This window comes from Alosa pseudoharengus, unplaced genomic scaffold (genome assembly GCF_046254945.1).
Source record: "Alosa pseudoharengus isolate Yale_2024_CS ecotype anadromous, Long Island Sound unplaced genomic scaffold, YU_APseudo_1.1 YU_APseudo_1.1_scf_11, whole genome shotgun sequence".
Lineage (NCBI taxonomy): Eukaryota > Metazoa > Chordata > Actinopteri > Clupeiformes > Clupeidae > Alosa > Alosa pseudoharengus.
In genome coordinates, this window is record NW_027468576.1 from 16189876 (window position 1) to 16211817 (window position 21942).

At 43.4% G+C, this 21942-nt stretch overlaps 2 protein-coding genes across 4 annotated transcripts in view; one reads left to right on the forward strand and one right to left on the reverse strand.

The window, feature by feature from the left end:
• Positions 1 to 8878: 8878 nt before the first annotated feature.
• On the reverse strand, positions 8879 to 14236 carry bloc1s2 (biogenesis of lysosomal organelles complex-1, subunit 2). Its single transcript, XM_076278124.1, has 5 exons — positions 14033 to 14236; positions 13494 to 13610; positions 11892 to 12011; positions 11654 to 11758; positions 8879 to 10008 (listed from the first exon to the last, which is right to left on the reverse strand). Exons 1-5 carry the CDS (start codon positions 14199 to 14201, stop codon positions 9977 to 9979), a joined length of 543 nt encoding a protein of 180 aa, XP_076134239.1. The 5' UTR covers positions 14202 to 14236; the 3' UTR covers positions 8879 to 9976.
• A 408-nt stretch (positions 14237 to 14644) lies between these two features.
• usp24 (ubiquitin specific peptidase 24) overlaps positions 14645 to 21942 on the forward strand; it is a 58447-nt gene continuing 51149 nt past the window's right edge. For all 3 annotated transcript variants that reach the window (XR_012985926.1, XM_076278125.1, XM_076278126.1), the window contains exon 1: positions 14645 to 15003. Coding sequence is in view for 2 of the 3 variants with exons in the window: in XM_076278125.1 (XP_076134240.1) it covers positions 14725 to 15003 (279 nt within the window). In the remaining variant the exon portion in view is untranslated. The remainder of the gene's footprint in view (positions 15004 to 21942) is intronic.

A 21942-nucleotide genomic window follows, 5' to 3' on the forward strand; every position in this document is an offset into this window, starting at 1 on the left:
AATGTATGGATGAATGATAATCATGCATTGTGCTTTGTGTGGTATTTTTTTATGTTAGTCAGTAGGGTGATTTGCTTTAGACTCTACATGGGAGAACATTGTAACTGACAGTTTTATGATAATTTCAAGCAGCTGAAGTGTTAACTGAACACTTTAGGAACATTCAAGTCTGTGTGTGTGTGTGTGTGTGTGTGTGTGTGTGTGTGTGTGTATGTGTGTGTGTGTGTGTGTGTGTGTGTGTGTGTACTGTATGTGTGTGCATGTGTGCGAGGTATGTGCATGAGTGCGTGTGTTTGTCATTTGTCCTCTAAACTCAAATTACTCTCAAATTAGTCAGCAACAAAGCAAAATGATAACACATGTTTAAGTCAACCAATATCCCTAGGCAGTGGACGTGCACTCAAAGTGGTGCAAATTCGTAGCAGAATGGGCAGAATTCTGTACAGTGTCCACTACCGTGGGAAGGTGAAACACAAAATATAGAAAAATAAAGACTCAAACTCTCACAACAGGAAAACACACTAATGTGTCAGGGACCAATGTGAAACAAGTTTGCATTGTCATCAACATCTTCAAGCCCATAACCAATAAAGAGAGAGCCATCGCTGGGGCATTGGGTGCTAGCTTGTCCTGTTTGTCTACATAGTTTGGAACTGAGCAACACTCATGACTCACACAGATAAGCCACAAGTAGGCCTACTACCTTTCACACTTTCTTTGTACATGTAGATTTTCTGTGTTTTTGAAAGTGATACAGACACACACACACACACACACACACACACACACACACACACACACAAATAGACAAAGATAAACACAGAGACATGTTGAAATACATGCATGAGATGTGCAGACATAAAATAGCAAACTCAGATGCATGTGTGTGTGTGTGTGTCTGTGTGTGTGTGTGTGTGTTTGTGTTTGTTTGTGTGGTGTGTGTGTTTGTGTTTGTGTGTGTGTGTGTGTGTGTGTGTGTGTGTGTGTGTGTGTGTGTGTGTGTGTGTGTGTGTGGTGTGTGTGTGTTTGTGTGTGTGGTGTGTGTGTGTGTGTGTGTGTGAGAGAGAGAGTTTGTTAAGTGTGGATGCAATGTGTCAGCCTGTATACAAACACTCATGCATCACAAATCCCCCATGAGCCCAGAAGAGTGTATGGAAGCAGCATTTTGCTGTTCCACTCTTTCGCTGGTTTCCCTCTTCTCCCTCTCTACTCGGATCTGTCCTGCATTAGCCACCCCGCGGCTCCGACATGGAAACGGCTTAAGAACCGCACCACACACTGGGTCGTTCATCACGCTAGCGAGCGTAGTGACGGCCTTAAATAAATTGTTTTGAGCGTTCACTTCTTCTCCCTGGAGGTACAGCAGAAGTAAACACAGCACTGGTTTGAATAATGATCTCTCATTCACTTCCTCTCTCTTTCTCTCTCTCTCTCCCACCCTATCTCTCTCTCCCCATGCTTTGACCACTGCTGATGACAGACACCGTCCGGCTGCTTCCGATTATCCATAAGCAGGCTCAAGCCCCCCCCAACCAGCGCAAGGCAAAGGCTCTGTCCTGGTGCTACCTCCCTCCTTGGCCTAACATGACCTTAGGTGAGTTTGCATGAAGGAGGAACAGCGCTAAATGGCCGAACACAAACAGGAAATGGCGACTGATTGATGATGAGAGATAACTGAAAACTGGTGTCATGTGGAGGGACTTTTTGCCATAAAAAATTACTTTAATTTAGGTTGTGGGATGAACACTGGCCAGATAATGGTGACCTCAAGATGGACACTAGACCGTTAGTCCAAATAGAGTTGAAGTGTCATTAGAGTCTTGCCTGTAGAAGAGGAACACAGCCTTTCAAAACACGAGAAAGAAATTCTGAATCAGGGTTGTATATCAAAATAAATTACCTCTCAAACCTCTGAGTGACCACAAATTGATTTCTGAATAAACACACTCACAAATTCTCTGGCGTTTGTGTCAGATTGTGGGTTCCACACCCATATTCCAACTTCTCACTTTAGGCAATAACAGATATGTTTTTCCCCTCTATCTCCTCCCTCCTTGCCTTGGTCTAACTGTTATGTTCATATTCATCCATTATGACAGTTTCATAAACCAATACACTTACCCTTTTGATGTATATGTCTCTCCAAACATAGCCTCGACCTTGTACCTTTTAACTAATACATTAAGGTCTCATTTATTTACATAATAAAATGCATTGAATACCACGAGTAGAGCTTACCATGAGTAGAGCTTTAACAACTGTAACTGTAAATAGATACCTAATGAATACTGATGGACATGAACATGAATGGCAAATACTGTATGAGATGAGGTGAATGAGTTTGAAAAAATCAACTGGATAAAAATGGATCATTTGTGTTGCCACACTATAAGCCTGGACTGAATATTATGTCCTGCTTATTATCGAAGACATTGGTGATTTGATTTGTTGGTCTTATTCAGGCGTTAACTACTTTCGGTTCGGCATCATGAACACCCGACCCTTCTGTGTGTCCATCCAGAGGGAGACGTGTTTACAGCTGTTTATTTACGTCCCCTACCCCGGGTCAACAGCTCCCCAGAGGGAGGCTCTAGGAGTCCAGAACCACAGCGCCGGCCTATCCTACACCGGCTACGACCGCTCTGCCAGCAACCCTTCCCTTAATTCCTCTCGGTGATTACTGCGGTATCATCTTTGTAACAGTTAACCTCACTAGGGGGCTTCGTTTTTGGACAGGGTCTTTCGCAACCCTTTCCACAGACACGCCATTGTTCTGAACTTCACCAAAACCGCATCAAGTGTTAGCCAACTATTTCTCGTGAAAACAATCTTGTCACGTGTGCACAATTGTGTGAGCGCTTGCTTAAGTTGTTGATTCAGTTACATAATACATGTATTATGTTTCTCTCTCTTTTCCTCTGAAAAATAGTTTTGGGCCCGTGAAGTGGACGTACATAAATCCCTCAGATTTTACAGTTAGGTCAAAAACTTCAGGGCCATTTCCTTCTCTTATCACTTTGTGATATCTGTCAAAATGTCTCACATTGAAGCAGCAACTCGAATCTCCGTCAATGTCCAAGATTAACCTTCTCTGCTCTAATCATTCAGATCAATCATCTGCTTAAAAATCATGTGTCAAACTCCATCAGCTTGTATACATTAGAATCAAAAATGTAATGAACGCTGCAGGTGCAGGGCGAGGGGGCCTTTGCTTGGTTGTTGACTTTTAATAACTCTTTCAATAACCTTTTCACCTTAATATAAAGCCCTTTAAGCTGAGCAACTTCAATAAAGAAGCCACATAATGATCACAAAATAACTAAAAACTTCAAATAACAGCTCTCTCCAGATGCTCACACATGTGTTTGTTTGTGTGTGTGCGTGTGTGTGTGTGTGTGTGTGTGTCAGGAGTACTAGACTTTGGATAACTGGAAAACTTGTTACTGAAGGCCTAAATAAAGAATCGAAACAACTGATGTGCACACAAAACATTCAAGTATAAAACATGAAGCGTGTGTGTGTGTGTGTGTGTCTCCACTAACCCTGGGATCCTCCCCCTCACGACCCCTTACCTCCCTGGCCTCTGCCGGCCACCACTGCCACCTGCCTTCTCCCCCTGCTCCCCCAGCTTACGGTCCCAAATGCACATCGCTCCTCAGCCAGCTCAGGGCTTACAAAACACCCCACGCAGCGTGGACCCCCTGCATCGCCACCCCCCAGGAGGAGCACACGCATGGCCCTCCACACGGCTGCCCAAGGCCAAGGCAGCCCTCACACTCCTCACTGCCTGACCGCCCGCCTCCTCGCTCCCCACAACCCCTCGCTTCTCCTCCCCTTCTCCTCCCCTTTGCCTCCCACCTCCAGGTTCTGGGCTCCACGGCGGGCCCGCTGGGCCAGCTCTCATTTCAGCACTGTCAGAGAGTGTCCTCCACACGCTGCCAAGCGGCTGTGTGTGTGTGTGTGTGTGTGCTGTAACACCTCCACACTGGCTAATGTTCTTGTCTGTTGAGGCTCATTGTGTGTGCGTGTGCGTGTGCGTGTGCGTGTGCGTGTGCGTGTGCGTGTGCGTGTGCGTGTGTGTGTGTGTGTGTGAATGTGTGTGTGTGTGTTTGGCCTAGGGGTTGTGGCTTTAGAGTGTGGATGTCAAAGGTGTGATGGGGTGCATAGGGGGAATGGAATGATTTGGTGCGTGTACATCAGTTACCGGCGTCCTCTCCAGTCCAGGTGCTGGATGATATATTGGGTGTATGTGACAGATATTCCCTCTCAAACCACCACCTCCTTACCATCCTCATCCCCATCAATAGGCCAAACACACACACAAACACAGACACACACACATGCACGTAGACATTGAGGTTAACTCAGCTATCTGTCGACTTGAGGCATGTGCTTCAGGTCTTGGCTTCCTAACTCCAGCCTGTGACCCACAATTCTTCATCCGCACTCATTGTTTTGCAATCAGTAGGCGTATTGTAGATGTTTCATGTAAGACAAGCTCCCTGCAAGCTCCCTTTGTGATCCTTTCAGAGATTAATTCTCCACCTTTACTGCAGCAAGCAACCTTTCAGATCCAATAGAAAAAAAACAGATGTTTTGCAAGGCAGGTTCAAGGTATGGCTGCCAAAACATATAATTCTTAGGTTTGTTCAGCATTCAAAAGGCAAACGCCATTCACTTTTTCAAACATGTCATGTCTATGAAACTGCTCATTTAGGTCTCCACAACATAATTTTGAAAGGAATGAAAGCAGCCAAACTGCTGTGGCACTTCATATGATATTATCCCCACAGACTGTATATCTGAGTCAGCACGTGCTGTGTTGCACTGTGGTCTGTTGTGCTATCTTATATAACATCATTATTATTGTGTCAGTTCATAGTCTTATCGAGTGTTGGGGCAGCTGTTGTTGCAGTGGGACTGCACCCCCCCCCCCCCCCCCCGGCACTGGATTGCTGGGATCGTGTCCTCTCGCACTTTGTTGGATTACACGTTTCCCCTGTAAAAACCAAGCATGGCCCAGAACCCACCCAGAAACCCCCTGAAAACCCTGCTGAACTCAATACGCTCATCTCATCCACTCGCTCACAGCCACGTCCTCTCCTGCACATAACTTTAGTTAAAAAGAAATACAGTTCAGGAGACACACCACACACACATACACACACACACACACACACACACACACACACACACACACCCTACACCTACACACACACACACACACACACACCCTACACCTACACACACACACACACACACACACACACACACACACACACACACACACACACACACACACACACACACACACACACACACACACACACACACACACACACACACACACACACACACACACACACACACACACACACACACACACACACACTCGCACACACACTCGCCTCATCAATGAACCAGGGCCCCACCAGTATCATTGTGTCCTAAGTTAAAGCAGGTGGCCCAGGCTGTGCCTAAAGCTTGTTTGACAGAGCCGCCTGGAAATGGATACTGGTGCCAGATCAAACAATGATCTATGACCACTGCAAGTGTGCAACAATACCCACGCAGGGGGACCCCGGAAAGCAGGAGTTGGGCAAGATAAGAGTGGAAGAAAAAGGGAGAAGAAAAGAAAGAGAAAAAAGAGAGAGGGGGGGGCGTAACGGAGAAGGGAGAATGGTTACTGATGAAATGACCAACAGTAATAGAATGATGTCATTGAAGTGTGGCCTCATGCCGCTCGTTAAGTCCGCACTTGAACTGGCCGTTATCATGTAACATAATGTAAAGCTCTCACTCTTTTCTTTCTGCCTCTTACACTGTATCACACAAAAACACACAAAACATGAGACCCCCTCTCCCTTAATAGAACTTACCAATACATATCATGCTATCCATCTCTGCTATGTCGATCAAAAAAATGTCAAGTCATTGTAAATTGTAAAGATCAGAAAGTGCTAAAGGCGCCAATATGTGCATCAAAGGCATTTGTTTCATGACTCTGAAATCAAATACATGTATATATGAGAGAGAAAGCCCAGAGAGATCTTCTGACAGCTCTAATAAAATCTATGAGTGTTGTATGATCATGACTAAAACTCACCACCCTTTTCCGCTGGCCAAGAGGTGCTATGTCAAAAAAGTAGTGACCACCACAGAGATATGCCAACAAACTTATTGAATACCTTAACTTAAACTTATTGAATATCTCAAAAACATTACAATGTGCTGTGTCTAAGATGTAGAGTTTTATGGTTAAGAACAGCTATGTAAATAAGAATGTATCACTGGCTGCCTCATCGGCTTGTGTGCTCTGACCGATCACATGACCAAAATGAAGGGTAGATGCAGGTTAAACCTCACACCCATACTGTGAGAAGTTTTACTGGGGCAAAGTGGACAGGAAGTCTGCCAGCTTTGTATAGGAAGTGTGTTTATAGTTAAAGCTTATGTAATTTTCCCTGTGTGACCGGGGTCAGATTGCTATTTAACATTCTTGAGTGATTGATGGAGTCAAAAGGAAACATAAAAAGCCAGTTCTTTTTTTTTTATTGAGGCCATTTTGAAACCCAGTTTTCAATTTTTGAATCTGAAAAACACTCACATGATCAAAAGTAATCCCCATGAGCTTGAGGTAATAATAGTGCCAGAATCAGAGCCTAAAGACATGTTTTTATAGAGGATTTTACATGTTTATTTTGCGCGCCCGTGTACACTAGGCATGCACCCATATGCCTAAATGGTAGTTTTTTATCAATGTCATCCCTGTCAGCTGTCTTAAATCACCAGATGATCCCTGTGCAGAGAGACATGGGTTAACAGGATGGGCCTGTGATGGCCAAATGTTTTTTCTGCTCTGACACAGAGGATGATTGAGGATACTTAGGTTGGATCAGTTTGATCAATCATAATGGACCAGCAGACTGAAGAATGATCTCGAAGTCTCAGTTTCCTAAACAAGTTGAATCCTTGCAGTGGTTGTGTGTGTGTGTGTGTCTGTGTGTGTCTGACTGTGTGAAAGAGAGAGACAGAGAGAGAGAGAAATGCAGATAGATCCTAACAATCATATCGTGCCCAGCAGTACCCAGAAGATGGTGGGTAAGCCCCCCCCCTACACACACACACACACACACACACACACACACACTTTCAACACATGCAGATTCACTTTCCATTAAACTACATGCAATGAGTGCAAGCTTACGAGCAATAACCTACGAGGGATTTAGGGAGTTTGGAAACAGAGAGATTACAAATGGTATACAGCAGGGATAGAAGGCACGTCATCACAAGAAATGTCAGCCCAGTCCTTTTGTAAACATGTAGAGCGATGAGCTCAATAAAACTATGTGAGGCCTGGATCTGACACTTGCGCAATGTCCCATAGCAATTGCTCTACAAATTTCAACATTGTGTATACATTCTCTAGGGTCCTCCTCACTCTGATCCATATGTATGTGTGTGTATTCGTGTGTTGAAAGCATGTGACCGCAATGATAAACAGAAGAGCTAGATGCCCATGTGTGGAGTTAGTTATTTCTCATAGTGCCTTTGGCCCTGTGTCCAAAGTGAAAGTCATCCTCAGGATCGGTCCATGGTTTTCAGACAAAGTGTTTCAGTGTTTTTATGTCAGCTCAGTCCCCCATACTTTCTCACACACACACACTCACTCACACACTCTCTCACACCGTCACATGCACATGCACACACACACACACACACAACCTCCACTGGGCAGATACTGGTCAAATCGACTCCATATGATATCTCTTCCTAAGGTCACACTTTTCACCGCGGTCCATCTGGGGAAAATATTTACATTTGATAATAGAGTAATTGCTGACAATCTGCCCTCAGCCACGTGAGGTCTGAAGCTATGTATGTGAGCAAAAGCTATATGAGGCAAGCCTCCTCGTATCTTGTGTGTCTATTTTAAAGATAATGCTATCAGTGTTGTCCTTAAACATCCCTGGCAACAGTAGCAATGGTTCTCAATCAATGTCAGTATCAGTGGTCAGACCTGATACCTCTTGTTTGATGTGCAACACCAAAGATAGCAACATGTTTTGTTTTGCTTTGTTGATAAATCCAATTCTGTACAAATGGTCCTCCCTCTCATTGTTCCCTTTCTTCAGAGGAGTATATGGCACATGAAAGGTATATGATTTACTATTACCATTTGTAGGTTTTGAAATATGCTGTTAATGAATATATACTACTTAACTAATAAAGCAACTCGGACTGCTTTTCCCTCTTGCAAAGCTGAGAAAAATGGTTCTCAGCTGAACTATTTTCATTGATGGGCAACTGGCAACAAGCAAAGCAAAGAATGAAAGCTAATTTAATAACTTAATACTAATACTAATTTCATAACATCCTGCATGTAAGGTCAACACAGTGCCCCAGCACGCCACATGATGGCTTTAGTTCAATGTGCAACAAACTTCGCTCATTGCTTGTCAATGACATTTGAGACGTGTCTTAAAACCTAACATGGTCTAAATTCCCACGAAAGAGTGAGTTGGCCTAATGCCGCACACACATCGCCAATGATTCGCTTGTTGCTTGAAAAGTTGAAATTGGTTTAACTTTCTTGCCAATGGTTATTTCGCTTATAATTGCTGAATTACATTAACATTCCATGGTATCTTGCTGCTAGTCGCTTGCAGTCTGAATGGGTCTTAAAGCTGAAGAACACCAGTGCACATGTACTGAGCCATGACTGAAAAGGCCTGAAAATTATATACATGAGAGAAGTCAAAATGAGGCAAAGGTTCATGACAATGAAGTCTTCAATCCATTGATATGTAGAGCTTGACTACCACCTGCTGGCTGTTCTCTTACCCACATACACAGACACAGACACAGACACACGTAACATAAATTAGTTTTTAATTCCTGTCGCATCTGCAAGCACATTTTACAATACTGTTTTATTGAAGAAAAAAAAAAGAAATTGTTACAAAAACAGAGACAATTCCAAAAATGTAATAAGTGAGATTGTCCTAAAGGTCTCAGAGGCCTCATCATATAACTTAAATGTTATGCATGCCTGCTTATTACATGCCATTTTACAAATAAAAACCAGCTCATATGAAGTTCATGTACAAAACGATGAAGGCATTAATGCTTATGACCAGTGTTAGGTCAACACACAGGACTTACTTCCAAAGTTACTAATTCTGAATCACTGACAAACACACAGATGAAAGCACAGGCACATTAACACTCTGACTGAACATAAACATGGCCAGGAGATTTTCGTTAAGGTCTCCTCCAGATTATCATCTTGGGTAGCAAAGGAACATCAATGCTCATTTATACTGCGTATGATGCACCATTTAAATGACAAAACGTGCATTTGTAGCGATTCAAGTGGAATGGAAGTGCTATATTAAAGCATGTTAAAACTGCTAAAACAAGCTTCACTCAGCAGGGGGTTGTAGGCATGTACTACTTCCATACAGGTTGTATAATGGGCTACATTAATATGATCTTTGGAACAGGAACAGAGAGAAGAGAGCCATAAAAAGTAGACACAGAAGACTTTGTCAGGACAAAAAATGTCAGGTTACAAAACATATTTTCTCGTAATGACTTCCCAGTGATTTTCATGTGTGGAATGCATATCCAATTAAAGCAAAATAAATGACATGGTTGAAAGACGTACTCAAGGTACATTTGATGGGGTGCATACTATGGATTCTGTCCTTTAGTCTTTTTCACCAAGGATGTGCCCCTTCCTAAAGGGTAGTTGAGAGAGTGCAGAATCAGATATCAGATGTGAGCACTTCTTGATATGCGTTTCCACCCATGCTCTTCCGTTCAAAGGGAGTCTTAACGTTGTGTACAGTGCACACTATTCCCACAGCAAGCCAATGTCACCAATTCTAGAAGCAGGCTGACGGCAACGGACTCCTCCAGACTTGCTCAGACTTGGGGTTCTGACAGTGCAACAGAGCACAGTGTCCTCTCACCGCTTCTCCAGCTTTTTGAACTTTGCCTCTGACAATGACATCACATGTTCCATAGTAAGCATAATGCACTTCTCAAAATGGTCAAAAGGGTAAAAAAACACTGGTGTTTATGATAGCAATGGCAAGGACAACTAAACATATGTTGTTCTGAAACTCTTAGGGACCGTCACACAAGCATAGAGGTTATAATATCACTGCATTTTTTGGCAAGCAATGCCTATAGTTGCTAAACCTCTGAGCAAAACAGACCAATGTACTTCACAGGTTGGCCATTAGAACATTCACATGAGAACCTTGAAACTCAGGAGCTATAATTCTACAGGGTGATAAATGGGTGGACAGTGACACCTGGTGGTAGAGTTTCAGGAGGTAATTTGAGATGGGAAGAATGTCCAACTAATAATAGCACACATGCAATGGATATACATATAAATATCTGATATTTGTCAACTAAGCAAACTTGGTAGCCAACAGCAATAGAAGGCTGCTTATAAGGCAGTACAGGAGGTCCTTTAAAGCAGTAACTGACATTATGTTTGATGATTAAATTAGCTCCACAGTAGTTGTAACATTCATGGATTTCATGAATGGAAAGCAGCATTGACAAAAAGGACTACTTATTTTTAACAGGTGTTGTTGCTTGTAATTTAGTACATTGTGACTAAAGCAGTTTGTGTTAATCTGAGGCAAGAAATGCATGGAACAAATAAACTTTGAAGTGATGTACACTGGTGATGTTTTTGATGAATAAAACTACTATGTACATTTTTATACAATGACAAGGAGGACAATTGGCACCACTTAAGTTTGTGCACAACCAATGGTTACTTTGATGGGGTTAGTATTAAACAACATAGATGTGTATTTTCTTTTAAATGGAGTAAACAACTGCACTTAAAACCTTTATTTACAAAAAGAACATGTTTGCTGTACTTCCGAAAGGATTCAATAAGAGTTTGATGTACGACTTAAGTTTAACTGCAACAGTGGTTACATCCCTTGACAATCGAAAGTGAACTGAGGACGTTCTTGAAATGGGTTTGGTTCAGAATTATTTTAACCTTGGTGCCATCTAGTGAACCTGCCGGCATTTCAACCAGTTTTGAACAGAACCAAGGATGCATCATCAACAGAGGATGTTGCATGCATAAACAAAAGTTAATGAGATGCATAAATAGGAGGATGATATGAAAGTTGCAGAAATTAGCTATATGATGTCTTCAGTGTAGTGCTAGTTGATTAGTTTTGTTTAGTCATGGTAACGGTCGATATGTAGAGAAAATTCATGTCTTTAGCCTGCTTCTCTCTGAATGATAGAATGTCATGCCAACTCCCGATCGCAGGACAAAACAAATATTTTTTGGTGTTCCAGCTCTGATCCAAAGTCCTACGTTCTGAACCAGATTTTATTTGTTCAAAATGCACCGAGCAGTTCAAATGTTGGTTTGCAAATGGGAACAGAACCGGTTCGCCGTCAGTGCAAAAAGGCTATGAGAGTGTGCAGACATACTGGTGTCAGCCAGGCTAGAGGTCAGAGCCAATCACAGGTAGAGTAGGCCTCTGCTATCCCTCCCAAGGTCAGTTTCACATAAGTGGAATAGTTTGCATCATGCACACAACTAATTTTTTGGAAATTAATGTGGAGCCCTTATAAATTAGTGACAAATGCTCACCTAGCTTTTTAGAGTAGGTGTCCATTTTGTACGCTGCTTGTTCAAGTGCCGTCACTTGTTCCTCTATCTGGTTTATCTGGTCAAGGTAGGGTTGCAAGCTGGCATCTGAAGGAAATGGAAAATATCATTCCAACGTCAGCAATACAATACAGTCAAATATAATACCCTCACTGAAGACCAGGAATAGTATTGATCACGCACTAATGTTATAACTGTGCTGACTAATAACAATGCTTACATTTCTGGTTGAGATCTTGTAAGTTGCGACTGATGTTTATCGATATGTCCTTCATCTCCATATACTTCAAGCTGGTGAGTTTGTTCATGTTTTCCAAGAGTTTGTAGTCTTCACAGGTAGCTGGCCAGATGAGAAACAATAGTGAATTCATATGCACCAATAATACACCACATGAACAATAACTGCAGTGGTATGGATTTTCCTCTTGTCTGACGCCTTCCACACTACAAGATGAGAATGTTGTTATAGCTACATTTATCTTGCCCAAATCTTGGGTGGTGGTAGCGTAGTGGCTAAGGAGCTGGGCTAGAATGCAGTAGCCTGAAAAGTTGTGGGTTTGTTGTGAACTTAAGCAAGGCACTTAGCCCCGGGTTGCTCTGAGGAAAATGGCCCTTGTAATAGAATTGACATGTGTAATGGATAAAAGTGTCTGCTAAATGAATAAATGTCAAATGTAAATTTTAATTGAAACATAAAACTACGGTAAGTGTTCTTAAAGTTCTTGAAATGTACGTTTTATCATTGATACATCTATCAATTTCATTACAAATCAATTATGACCTTACAGTGAAGTGAACTGAAGTGGAAGTTTGTTTCTTCACAATATTATATAATTTCTCATCAAATTTAAAACCATGGTAACACAAACCATCCAATAAAAATGATGACACATAATCCTCCTGTAGTCCCTGCATAAACACTCTTCAAGCGATTACATATTCGTCCAGCTTTGCTTTTCTTTTACCTTGGAAATCCAGAGTTCTCGCAAGAGCACAATGGAATCGTCTCTGCGAGACACTCTGGCAATGAGCAATGATGCACGTTACTTTTACGCCTTGCATCACGGGGAACCAATCAAATCGCATATCTGATATAGGCGGGCCAGAGGCGAGCTAAACTGATCAGTAAACATTGGTCGTAGTGTTATCCAAATGCGTCGAAATCCAGAATCAGTCAGAGTAAACATTGGTCTAGTGTTATACAATTGCGTGGAGTGAGATTTTCAAATGCATGCTTGGTGCCGCCCCTCAAGTTGGGCCATTACATTGTTCGTGGCCAGACCCTTAATCGTTCTAGATTACCAGGGTCTGGATTTTCCAGGCTACTTTTCTTTAATACTCCTCATCTAATTCTGCTAGAGCTACACTAGGATATTTAGAAAGTGTAAGGTCATGGTCCACCAGAAGGCTCAACAATCAGAGCATCCAATGCTTTCACAATATGTCCAATTTCGAAGTATTTTGAGGTCAGGTTTAAACAAACACAAAATGTAAGCAAAGTCCTTTTAGGCAAGTCCCTCCACTCGGCAGCCATATTATGGGCACTTTTTGGGCATCTATTTCAGTAGAAATGCGCGTGTGCAAGGCTTCACTACACCAATCTTGCTCCAGCAGCTAAATCACAACACACGATTGGCACAATGTCTTCACAACACACCACGATTGGTGCAATGTATTCACATGTTGACTTTTTGCTGCAGAAGGGGTGGGATATGTGTAGACAACGTTACAAACGTAACCCCATGCATTTCTATGGATGATTTTGGAGTGCTGTGATGTGGAGTGCTGTGTCTCCTCATTAGAAAGTCTCTGATGTAAGTACCTGTAAGCTCGCCTTGTAGAAAGACGGCCATTTTATCAAACATATCTTTGCAGAGTTCATCGATGTCAGGCTCTGCTGGTTCGACAGCCTCCTCCGCGGTTTCCACACTCCCATCATCTGCACAAAAGAAAAGTTGTTATGTTCATTCAAGGAACGCATGTGCGCAAAATATATGTTACAGGGGAATTTGGGAATGGACATAGACAAGCACATAAAAACGTAGACACCCCAGATAAATGACACTAGACCCACGCTTACATTTAACATGTTCTCATGTTTGACGGCTGATGATGCAATTATAACTGAACCTTTGAATCAACTAGCTAGCAAACTATTGATGAGATGAGAATAAACACTTGAGTAATGCAATGACCCTGCCAGGTAGGCCTAAAACAGCTTACCTGTTATAAATAATGGCATAAAGACAACTGAATGCTGGAATTTACGGAGATAAATAGATTACAATCTGACCAGCTAATAGCTAACAACCTAGCTTTGTTTGGACTGGAAATGAATCGAGGTGCAGGCCTGTCGCTTACTATTGTTGCTGCCCTTTTTGGAGACAGGAGGCTGACTTTCAGTGACGCCTTCAACGCTTGTATTTTCTAACCGAGAATCTGGGTCCGTTTTGATATTCAATGCCGATGGGGGAATAGGGGCCTTGGAGATGCTGTCCATCGCAGCTGCCTCTTCTCCGGTGGCGGCCATTTTCCATGTAAATAATCACATGATCAGATAGCGCTTTTCACGTGACGCATTTCTCTTTGTGGTTGTGGTCACCCCATTCCCGGTTATTTCACGTTAACCCGTGGATTTACTCATATTTTTAAGTGTCCCCATGAGCATGTTTTATTTATTACTTAAGAGTATTATAATTGTATCTTTAATTTATCGCATTTTCCCGAGGAGAGAATTTATCTAAAAAATAAATTCAACCAGTGTTCTCTGAGAAATAGGCTAATCGATTTGTATCAGAAAGGTATTTTCAAAACGTAAGGACAAAATGTGTGTAATTTGCAGTTTGAGCCTCTGTTGGATTGGTTACATGGGTGGGTCGAGGTGACGCTCCTTGGAGCCACGAATACGTCGCAAAGAGACCCGCCCGCTTTCTACTCTGTTATGGGCATCCGTCGTGACAGAATACCATCGGACTGTAAACATGGCGGCGTGCACAGCTAGAAGTCTGTGCAATATACCACCCTACTAAGTCTATAGGATAAAACAATCAATTATGGAGACTGAAGAGGAGCAACATATGACAACGCTTCTCTGCATGGGCTTTCCGGACCCTGTTGCTATTAGGAAAGCCTTGCGTTTAGCCAAAAATGACATTAACGAAGCTGTTGCACTCCTCACCAACGAAAGCCCCGGGCTCGGGTATGGATATGAGCCGATGGAAAGTGGGCCTGCGCCCGGGTCGGGGCCCGGTGGAGACAGCGAGAATACTACTCGAACTGGGACTGGAGGGTTTGATCCTCCACCTGCTTATCATGATGTCGTGGAGAGTGAGGTATACTTACAAAAATCGCTTGTTTCACATGTTGGCCAACGTTAGACAGTTTAATAAGTAGTTTTCACACGATAGTTAGCAAGCCAGCTAACTAGGTTTCATATCTGAGTGGAATCGGGCTGTCATGGATAGGCAAATAGGGAGGGAGGGAAAACCACGGTATGTTGCAGGCAAGATAGCTAAAAGTAACGTTACTTCACATGGCGGTTAAGCTTGCAGTGTTACTCTGAGAGCGAAACAACTCGTGAAATTGTGTTATGCACGCTGTCTATGTATTTGGTTTAAGCTTATGATGTCTCCATAACGTTAGTTCATTAACCCGCCAGGCATCCGCTTGGTTAGCTTGCTAGCCAACTAGCTCTCCGTTTGGGGGAGGGGAAATAGCTGGCTAGCATTTAAACGTGTTAGCTGCAGCCTGTTAACTTAGCCATTACTGTATGCACTCATCAAAGCAGCTGGGCAGTTTGACTTTATCTTTCCATACCGACAACTACTGGTGTTATAGAGCTCTGGCAATAACAAAACGTATTTTGTAGTGCAAATGATTGTGTTGATGATCTCGTTAATTAACGCACAAGCAGCTAGCGTTAGCAGGGTGTTGCTGCTAACCTGCACAGCACAGAAAAGAGCTTATCCCTAGGCTATCTCTCCTGGCTAGCTATGGTAACTGTGGCTTATCTACCTGCATCTGTCAAACTGCGAGGCAGCTGCATGAGGTGTCCTACCTTTTAAGCTTTAAACACCAACCACTGTCATTCCGCCCACCTGGTGTTAAAGTAATTTATAGCCCTATGGAGCAGTTATGTATTTGCTTAGTTAGCCAATAGATATACCTCGTCGCCTGCTTGACAACCGCAGTTAAGTTAATAATCAGCTTCGTAGGTTATGCAGTGTCTGACAGGGACTGTGATTTGGCACTTTTCCCGTGTGGCCATGGCAAACTAACTAACTGTGTAATGAGACAGCAATGCCTAACGTTTACTTCTAGATTTGTTGTAATGTAAGTAACATATGAGGAGGAAATATGTTGCTTTCAATGTCGAACCGTCGAGTAACGTTGGGGTTCAGACCCAGAAACCGGGGAAGACATTAGTTCAACTGAAAAGCTTATCGTTATTATCGAAAATTGTCTCTGACATTGATATTTTAAACAATGACTCCACAACATTTCAATATGCAATCAATTTGTCGCGGTTATTGTAATGTCAGATGGTGGTGTGTAGCATTAGTCATATCACGTCGAGATTTGATATAACTTCTCTCTGATCCATCCTCAAAATACTATCATGCGTGTTAAGTCCAATTTGTCTTGTCTGAGAGGCTGCGGCTTACCCAGTGCTGCCCAATCATTTAATGTTCTCTTTGCCTTATAAGGGTTGTATTGGTATTTTATCACAGATGTGTTTTTTGAGTGTCAAGCATCGTTGAAAGATATCATGGCTACATGATCTTACAGCGATTGACAGTGCCCTCAGGGCACAATATAATAATGATGAGGGGATCTCAACTTCTGGACTATTTCTTGGGTACTGTGTGAAAAGTGCCAGAAATTTGAAAGAAATGTGAAGATGTTTTGGTTTAACTTAAGTATCCAGTGCTACTTATTTTTTTTTCTATGCACCTGCAGAGCTGCAGAGATCAGTTTGTGAAAAGGCCATTTAAGGCCTTTATTGACTTAAATAGGCAGCACTTGACCTTTCAGAATAGTGGTGTCTTTTATTCAGGAGCCGCTCACTGGCACAAGTACTGACACGTTCCTCCTTGCCAGTTTGAGTGAAGTTGGTGTCATTCTGTGTGCTGGCTAAACATTTATATCAGCTTATTGCGTACCTCATTGCACACAAGTCTTATATTTTTCCTACAACTGGTTATGAATGGCATGATGCAATTCCAAAGTATATTCTTATACATTTGTGAATTTAGACATGACTCCGGTCCCTGAGTCATTGTTTAAACAAGACCTGATGGTCAGAACGAAACTGGTGTCTATTGTTTTGAAATACATTTCTGCTCAGTTACCTTCTTTTCCAATATCCTGTCTCCACCCACCCACCCACACACACACTGCTACCAATCAATGGGTGTGGGCCTTCATGCTCTCTCACATCAGTCAGAACCACATGTGTATCACTGACACATGAGAATGTAATGCTGGAAGCTCAAAACAGCATAGGCAAGGATCTGGCCGGTCTGGCTCTCTTCTATACATGTTAGCACTGGGATGACACTGCTGTTTTCTTAATGAACACTAGTTGTGCTTTCTCTTAAAAAACACAACTGAAAGCCGTCCACACAGTTTTGATTTCTTTCATATTGGTCTTGGGGTTTTGTTTTCGCTGATGTAGATTCCTCTGTAGGAGGGAGGGCCCTGTGTGGTAACTGTGGTTTGCCAGTGACAGGCCGGCGTGGCTGTTTTGCAGCATTGGCTTCTGTTTTTGCCGGTGCTACATGTCACAGGTCGCCCAGCCGCATGTTCCTGCCCTAAATATAGCCAGAGGAGTCACAGGGAGCCTGCAGACTGGCCCTCGGGTGGGTCGGTACGCATGGTAACAGGCTGGAGATCCAGTTACTGAACAGCACATCAGAGACACTGCACAGCATGGGGAGGAGGGGGGCTTTTAACTCACACACACACACACACACACACACACATTCCATTTTAGAAATGCACACTCACATAAACACACACACACAGTGCCTCAGAGACTGGAGCATTCCAGGAACCTCCACCATAAACACAAGAGTCGCCTCGCAAGGCATTGTTGTCTCTTGTACGCACTGTTGTTTAATCACTGCACCGGCTTTATTGCCGATACCTTTCAAGGCACTGTGTTGACACAGTTTATAAATGTAGTAGGCTACATAAGAAGGATCCTAATATCTTTATATCTAATATTGCATCATTGTGAGCCATATTTTTCTGTATTCTCAGCTATTTTTCTCCACTCTTTTTGTCTATGTTCTGTTAAGTAATGACATGGCCCCAGTTACTTCCTCTTAATCTCTTCCCATAGACACACTCTTGGATGTGTTTACCAAGTTCAAGTGCAGAGCATGGGCAACCTTTTGACCCCTCGTGCCCCCAGGGGCTCTCCCACTCCACACGTGTGGCCCAGAGGCTCAGGTGAGGAATGTACCACTGGCCTCAAAGCACCCCTTTGCATTCTCTGCATTAGCCCAGTAGCATGTTTTTTTATTTCCTTCTTTGGCCCTCTTGGAAAAGGTTCTCAGAGGCTTCCTCACATTTCAGCACACTGGAAAACGTGAGCCATCCAATACAAACAGCAGAGCGTGTGCGGAGTCACGCGACTCGATGTTTGGCAAAAAGCCTCCCCGACCCTGATAGGCTCTTGGGTCACCTAACTCTCCTCCTTTCCTGCTGCTGTTGCACAGCCACGCTTGTGAACTTTGCTCCTGAGAAACATGAGTGCGCTGCCTGGCCATCCTCTTCTACTCACACTTGCGTCACATGTAGGTAAACGGGAGGCTTGTTGACATCTCTCAAGACTTGTCCGAGTTGCTCAAGCGCTGCGGTGACCTTTCCTTGCCACTGCAGTGCTGTTCTTTGCTGATGCACACCCTGCAATGTGTAATTATCCTAGAGACTATGGGAATGGAAAATGTATTGAAATGTATTCCACCCCTGACTCGGTATGTAAATACTGTTAGCTTAATGCAGACCTTTATGATCTGTCTCAAAGTAAAAGGAAGAGTAGAGTGTTTAAGGACTAGTGAATTCACCACATATGCTATATTTAACTTAGAACAAGACATTTATATGGCACCCATCACAAGTTTAACTTCAGTCATTACATGATTGGTTTGGGCTTGGGAATGCTGTATGCATTCATGTACTACATGTACTACTATTAAAGGGCCACACACATAAGCCAAGATGTAATACATATGTTAAACAAGCAGTGCTTAGGTACACATAAGGATGGGTTCTCTGTGGAGCGCAGTGTTCTCTGATTGTCATAGTTCCTGTCATAGTTCCTAGAACCTTCTGAGAAACTACCCCTTTTTTCATGCATTTGCACTGCGTACAACGGTGGGCAATTGTAGTTCCTCTGACTACAGTTCTCCTGCTTTTCCCTGCACATAGGAACCATGACATGTGACTGACATGTTTATTGGTCAAGTACAATAGCAGCTGGGGTCACAGCATTGAGTCAGAGCAGCAGTAGTGTATGTATTTTCAAACATGGAGAAATGCTATAGGCAGGCTGGTGGGTCATACGACAGATCTGAGGACAGGGCCAGTGTCCCTGTAGGTTCACAATGTCAAGAACACTAAAGAAGCAGGCCCAGGGGAGACAGCTAAGCTAGTCGAAGTAGGATGCTATTAGACTGCAGAAGGCCAGTGTTCACAATTCAGCGCTAGTGCTGTATCGATAAACCAAACCCACGGTTCGGTTCATACCTCAATTTTTGAGCCACGGTTTGGTTTATACCTTTTTTTCAGGTGGTAAAGTTTAGCGATACTGCTACGTTAGGGGAAATGGTGAACAATAATTTTGTGATTTACATGTGTTCTAATGTGAATTGTGAAATGTAAAAATGGGTTTTGTTGCATTGATAGCTCAAGGTGTTGTATCTGTAAGGATGACAGCTGCTGGGGTTGGTGAGGGCAGTGTATCACGGTTTTGTTTTATCAGATTGCGATACAAGATTGTAGATGCTTGTATCATGATTTCGGTTTCAGTTTGCGTATCATTACAGCCCTATTCAGCGCCATTGAATATGCAAGGACCTGCCACTCAGAGTGGCGTAACTTTAGTCGGCTGTAGTTGAGAGTCCTCAAGCAAGTGTAATAAGCTCCTAAGACCAACCTGCACAGGAGCATATAGACAGTCACACTCGTTAAGTACACTATACTCTAAGATGCTAAAATGCTGCATGTTGTTTCTTTGGCCTGATTATGCAGTACACCTATATTGTGTGTGCCTCTTCACTTTCACTTTTTAAAGTAGCCACTGCCTGTTCCTGGTGTGTCATGGAAATATGTGGTGTTATGAACAGGAAACTCTGTCATTCCACATCTGGACTTTGCAAATGCACACACTTTCACATATTGTAAATAAATTGCAGGAGTTCATATGCTCTAGTAGTATTGCATTTTTTTCATTCAACACATAGCCCTTATCAGGTTTAATTTTTTATTAGATTAGCCAGATTATTGCACATAACGGGTACATCAAGAGATCACGTATGGGATGGAAATTGACAAGTAACTTGACATCCATTAGCCTAGTAGTTGGTTAGCATCTCAGTTTTGCACTTTCCCCAAACATGAATTGTTCTCAGATGGTTTGCAGTGAAGGTGGGATGGCGCCCATCCTCTAGCAGTGCTGTTTAACGTGTGCTGCTGCGTGTCTCTGCTGTGGGTGCCTATAGCGGAAGCCTCTGAAGGAAAATATCTGCGTTTGCTTTCGCATGATTATGTAAATAATTGAGTGAGCTGCATTCATGCATTTCCCCCAGGAGTTTGTGTTGGTGTGTGTGTGTGTGTGTGTGTGTGTGTGTGTGTGTGTGTGTGTGTGTGTGTGTGTGTGTGTGTGTGTGTGTGTGTGTGTGTGTGTGTGTGTGTGTGTGTGTGTGTGTGTGTGTGTGTGTGTGTGTGTGTGTGTGTGTGTGTGTGTGTGTGTGTGTGTGTGTGTGTGTGTGTGTGTGTGTGTGTGTGTGTGTGTGTGTGTGTGTTGGGAAGGGAAGGAGAAATGTGGGGGAGCTGCCAGGGATCGGCGATGAATCAGGCCCACATAGTGCAGGTGGTCCCTGCCACTGCTCTACAGCATACATAATGAGCTCGGCGCACAGCACAACACAGCGCAGCTCCACTCTCCTTCACTCTCTCACTGTGCTAAGGGGTGCGTAAGTGTAGACAGCTCCACTTCGAATGAGCAAATAGTCCCCTGGCCCCATACATTTAGATACAAACACCAGTTACACACACACACACACACACACACACACACAGAGAGAGAGAAAGAGAGGTTAGTCAGTTCAGCAGTCCTTTTAGTAGCTCTGCTGTCAGGCACCTCTGACTGGGAGCATGGAGGGGAGTGAGCATGTGCAGGGTGAACAACAAGAGGCTCCAGGGTGGCCACCGCAACTACTGCTGCTGGTCTGAGAGTCTTCACATGACGAGCACCATACATTATAGATCACGTTACGTATGGCGCCTGCAGTGAAGGCACATGTGTCCGGCTGCACCCATAGGAGACAGAACAACCAGCAGACTGGGCCAGAGTACACCGTCATCTTTAACACTGATGAGCAGAGTTCAGATTGAAGTGGAGAAGCTGTGGTCCAATCCTTGATAGTCGGCAGTATTCAGTGGAGACCACCTGATCCTAGATCAGAAGATTTTGGCTGGTTGCATCATGGTTTACAGTGATTGTTATGGCTCCTGATGCCGAACAATGCACATATGTGCGTGCACGCCACACACACACACACTGACACTCACCTCACCCTCCTTTCCACACATCCCTGGCGCAGTGCCTATCTGTGGAATCACATTGTTTGTCTGTTTAGTCACAGTGACAAAGGGGAAAGCGTTCCCCTCCCCAAGGTCCCCCAGGAATGCGGCAGGACGTTTTTGTTTTGGTTTGTTGTTTGTTGTTGTTGTTGTTTTTATGGCCATCCTCCCTGACAACTTTCAGCAGACAGTGTTTCATCAGTGGCTCGCTCCTTGATGTCCCACGCACTTCATGCGCATAATTACACACGCAGATGCACCTCTGGAGCAATGAGAGGACATGCTCATGTTTTTCTTGTTTGCCACAGACACACACACACACACACACACACACACACACTCACACTCACACTCACACACACACAAACACACACACAAACACACACACACACACAGAGGAGTTCTGTGTGTGCACTGAAAGGGCAATTTTATAGTGTGTGTGGGGGGGGATCCCACTT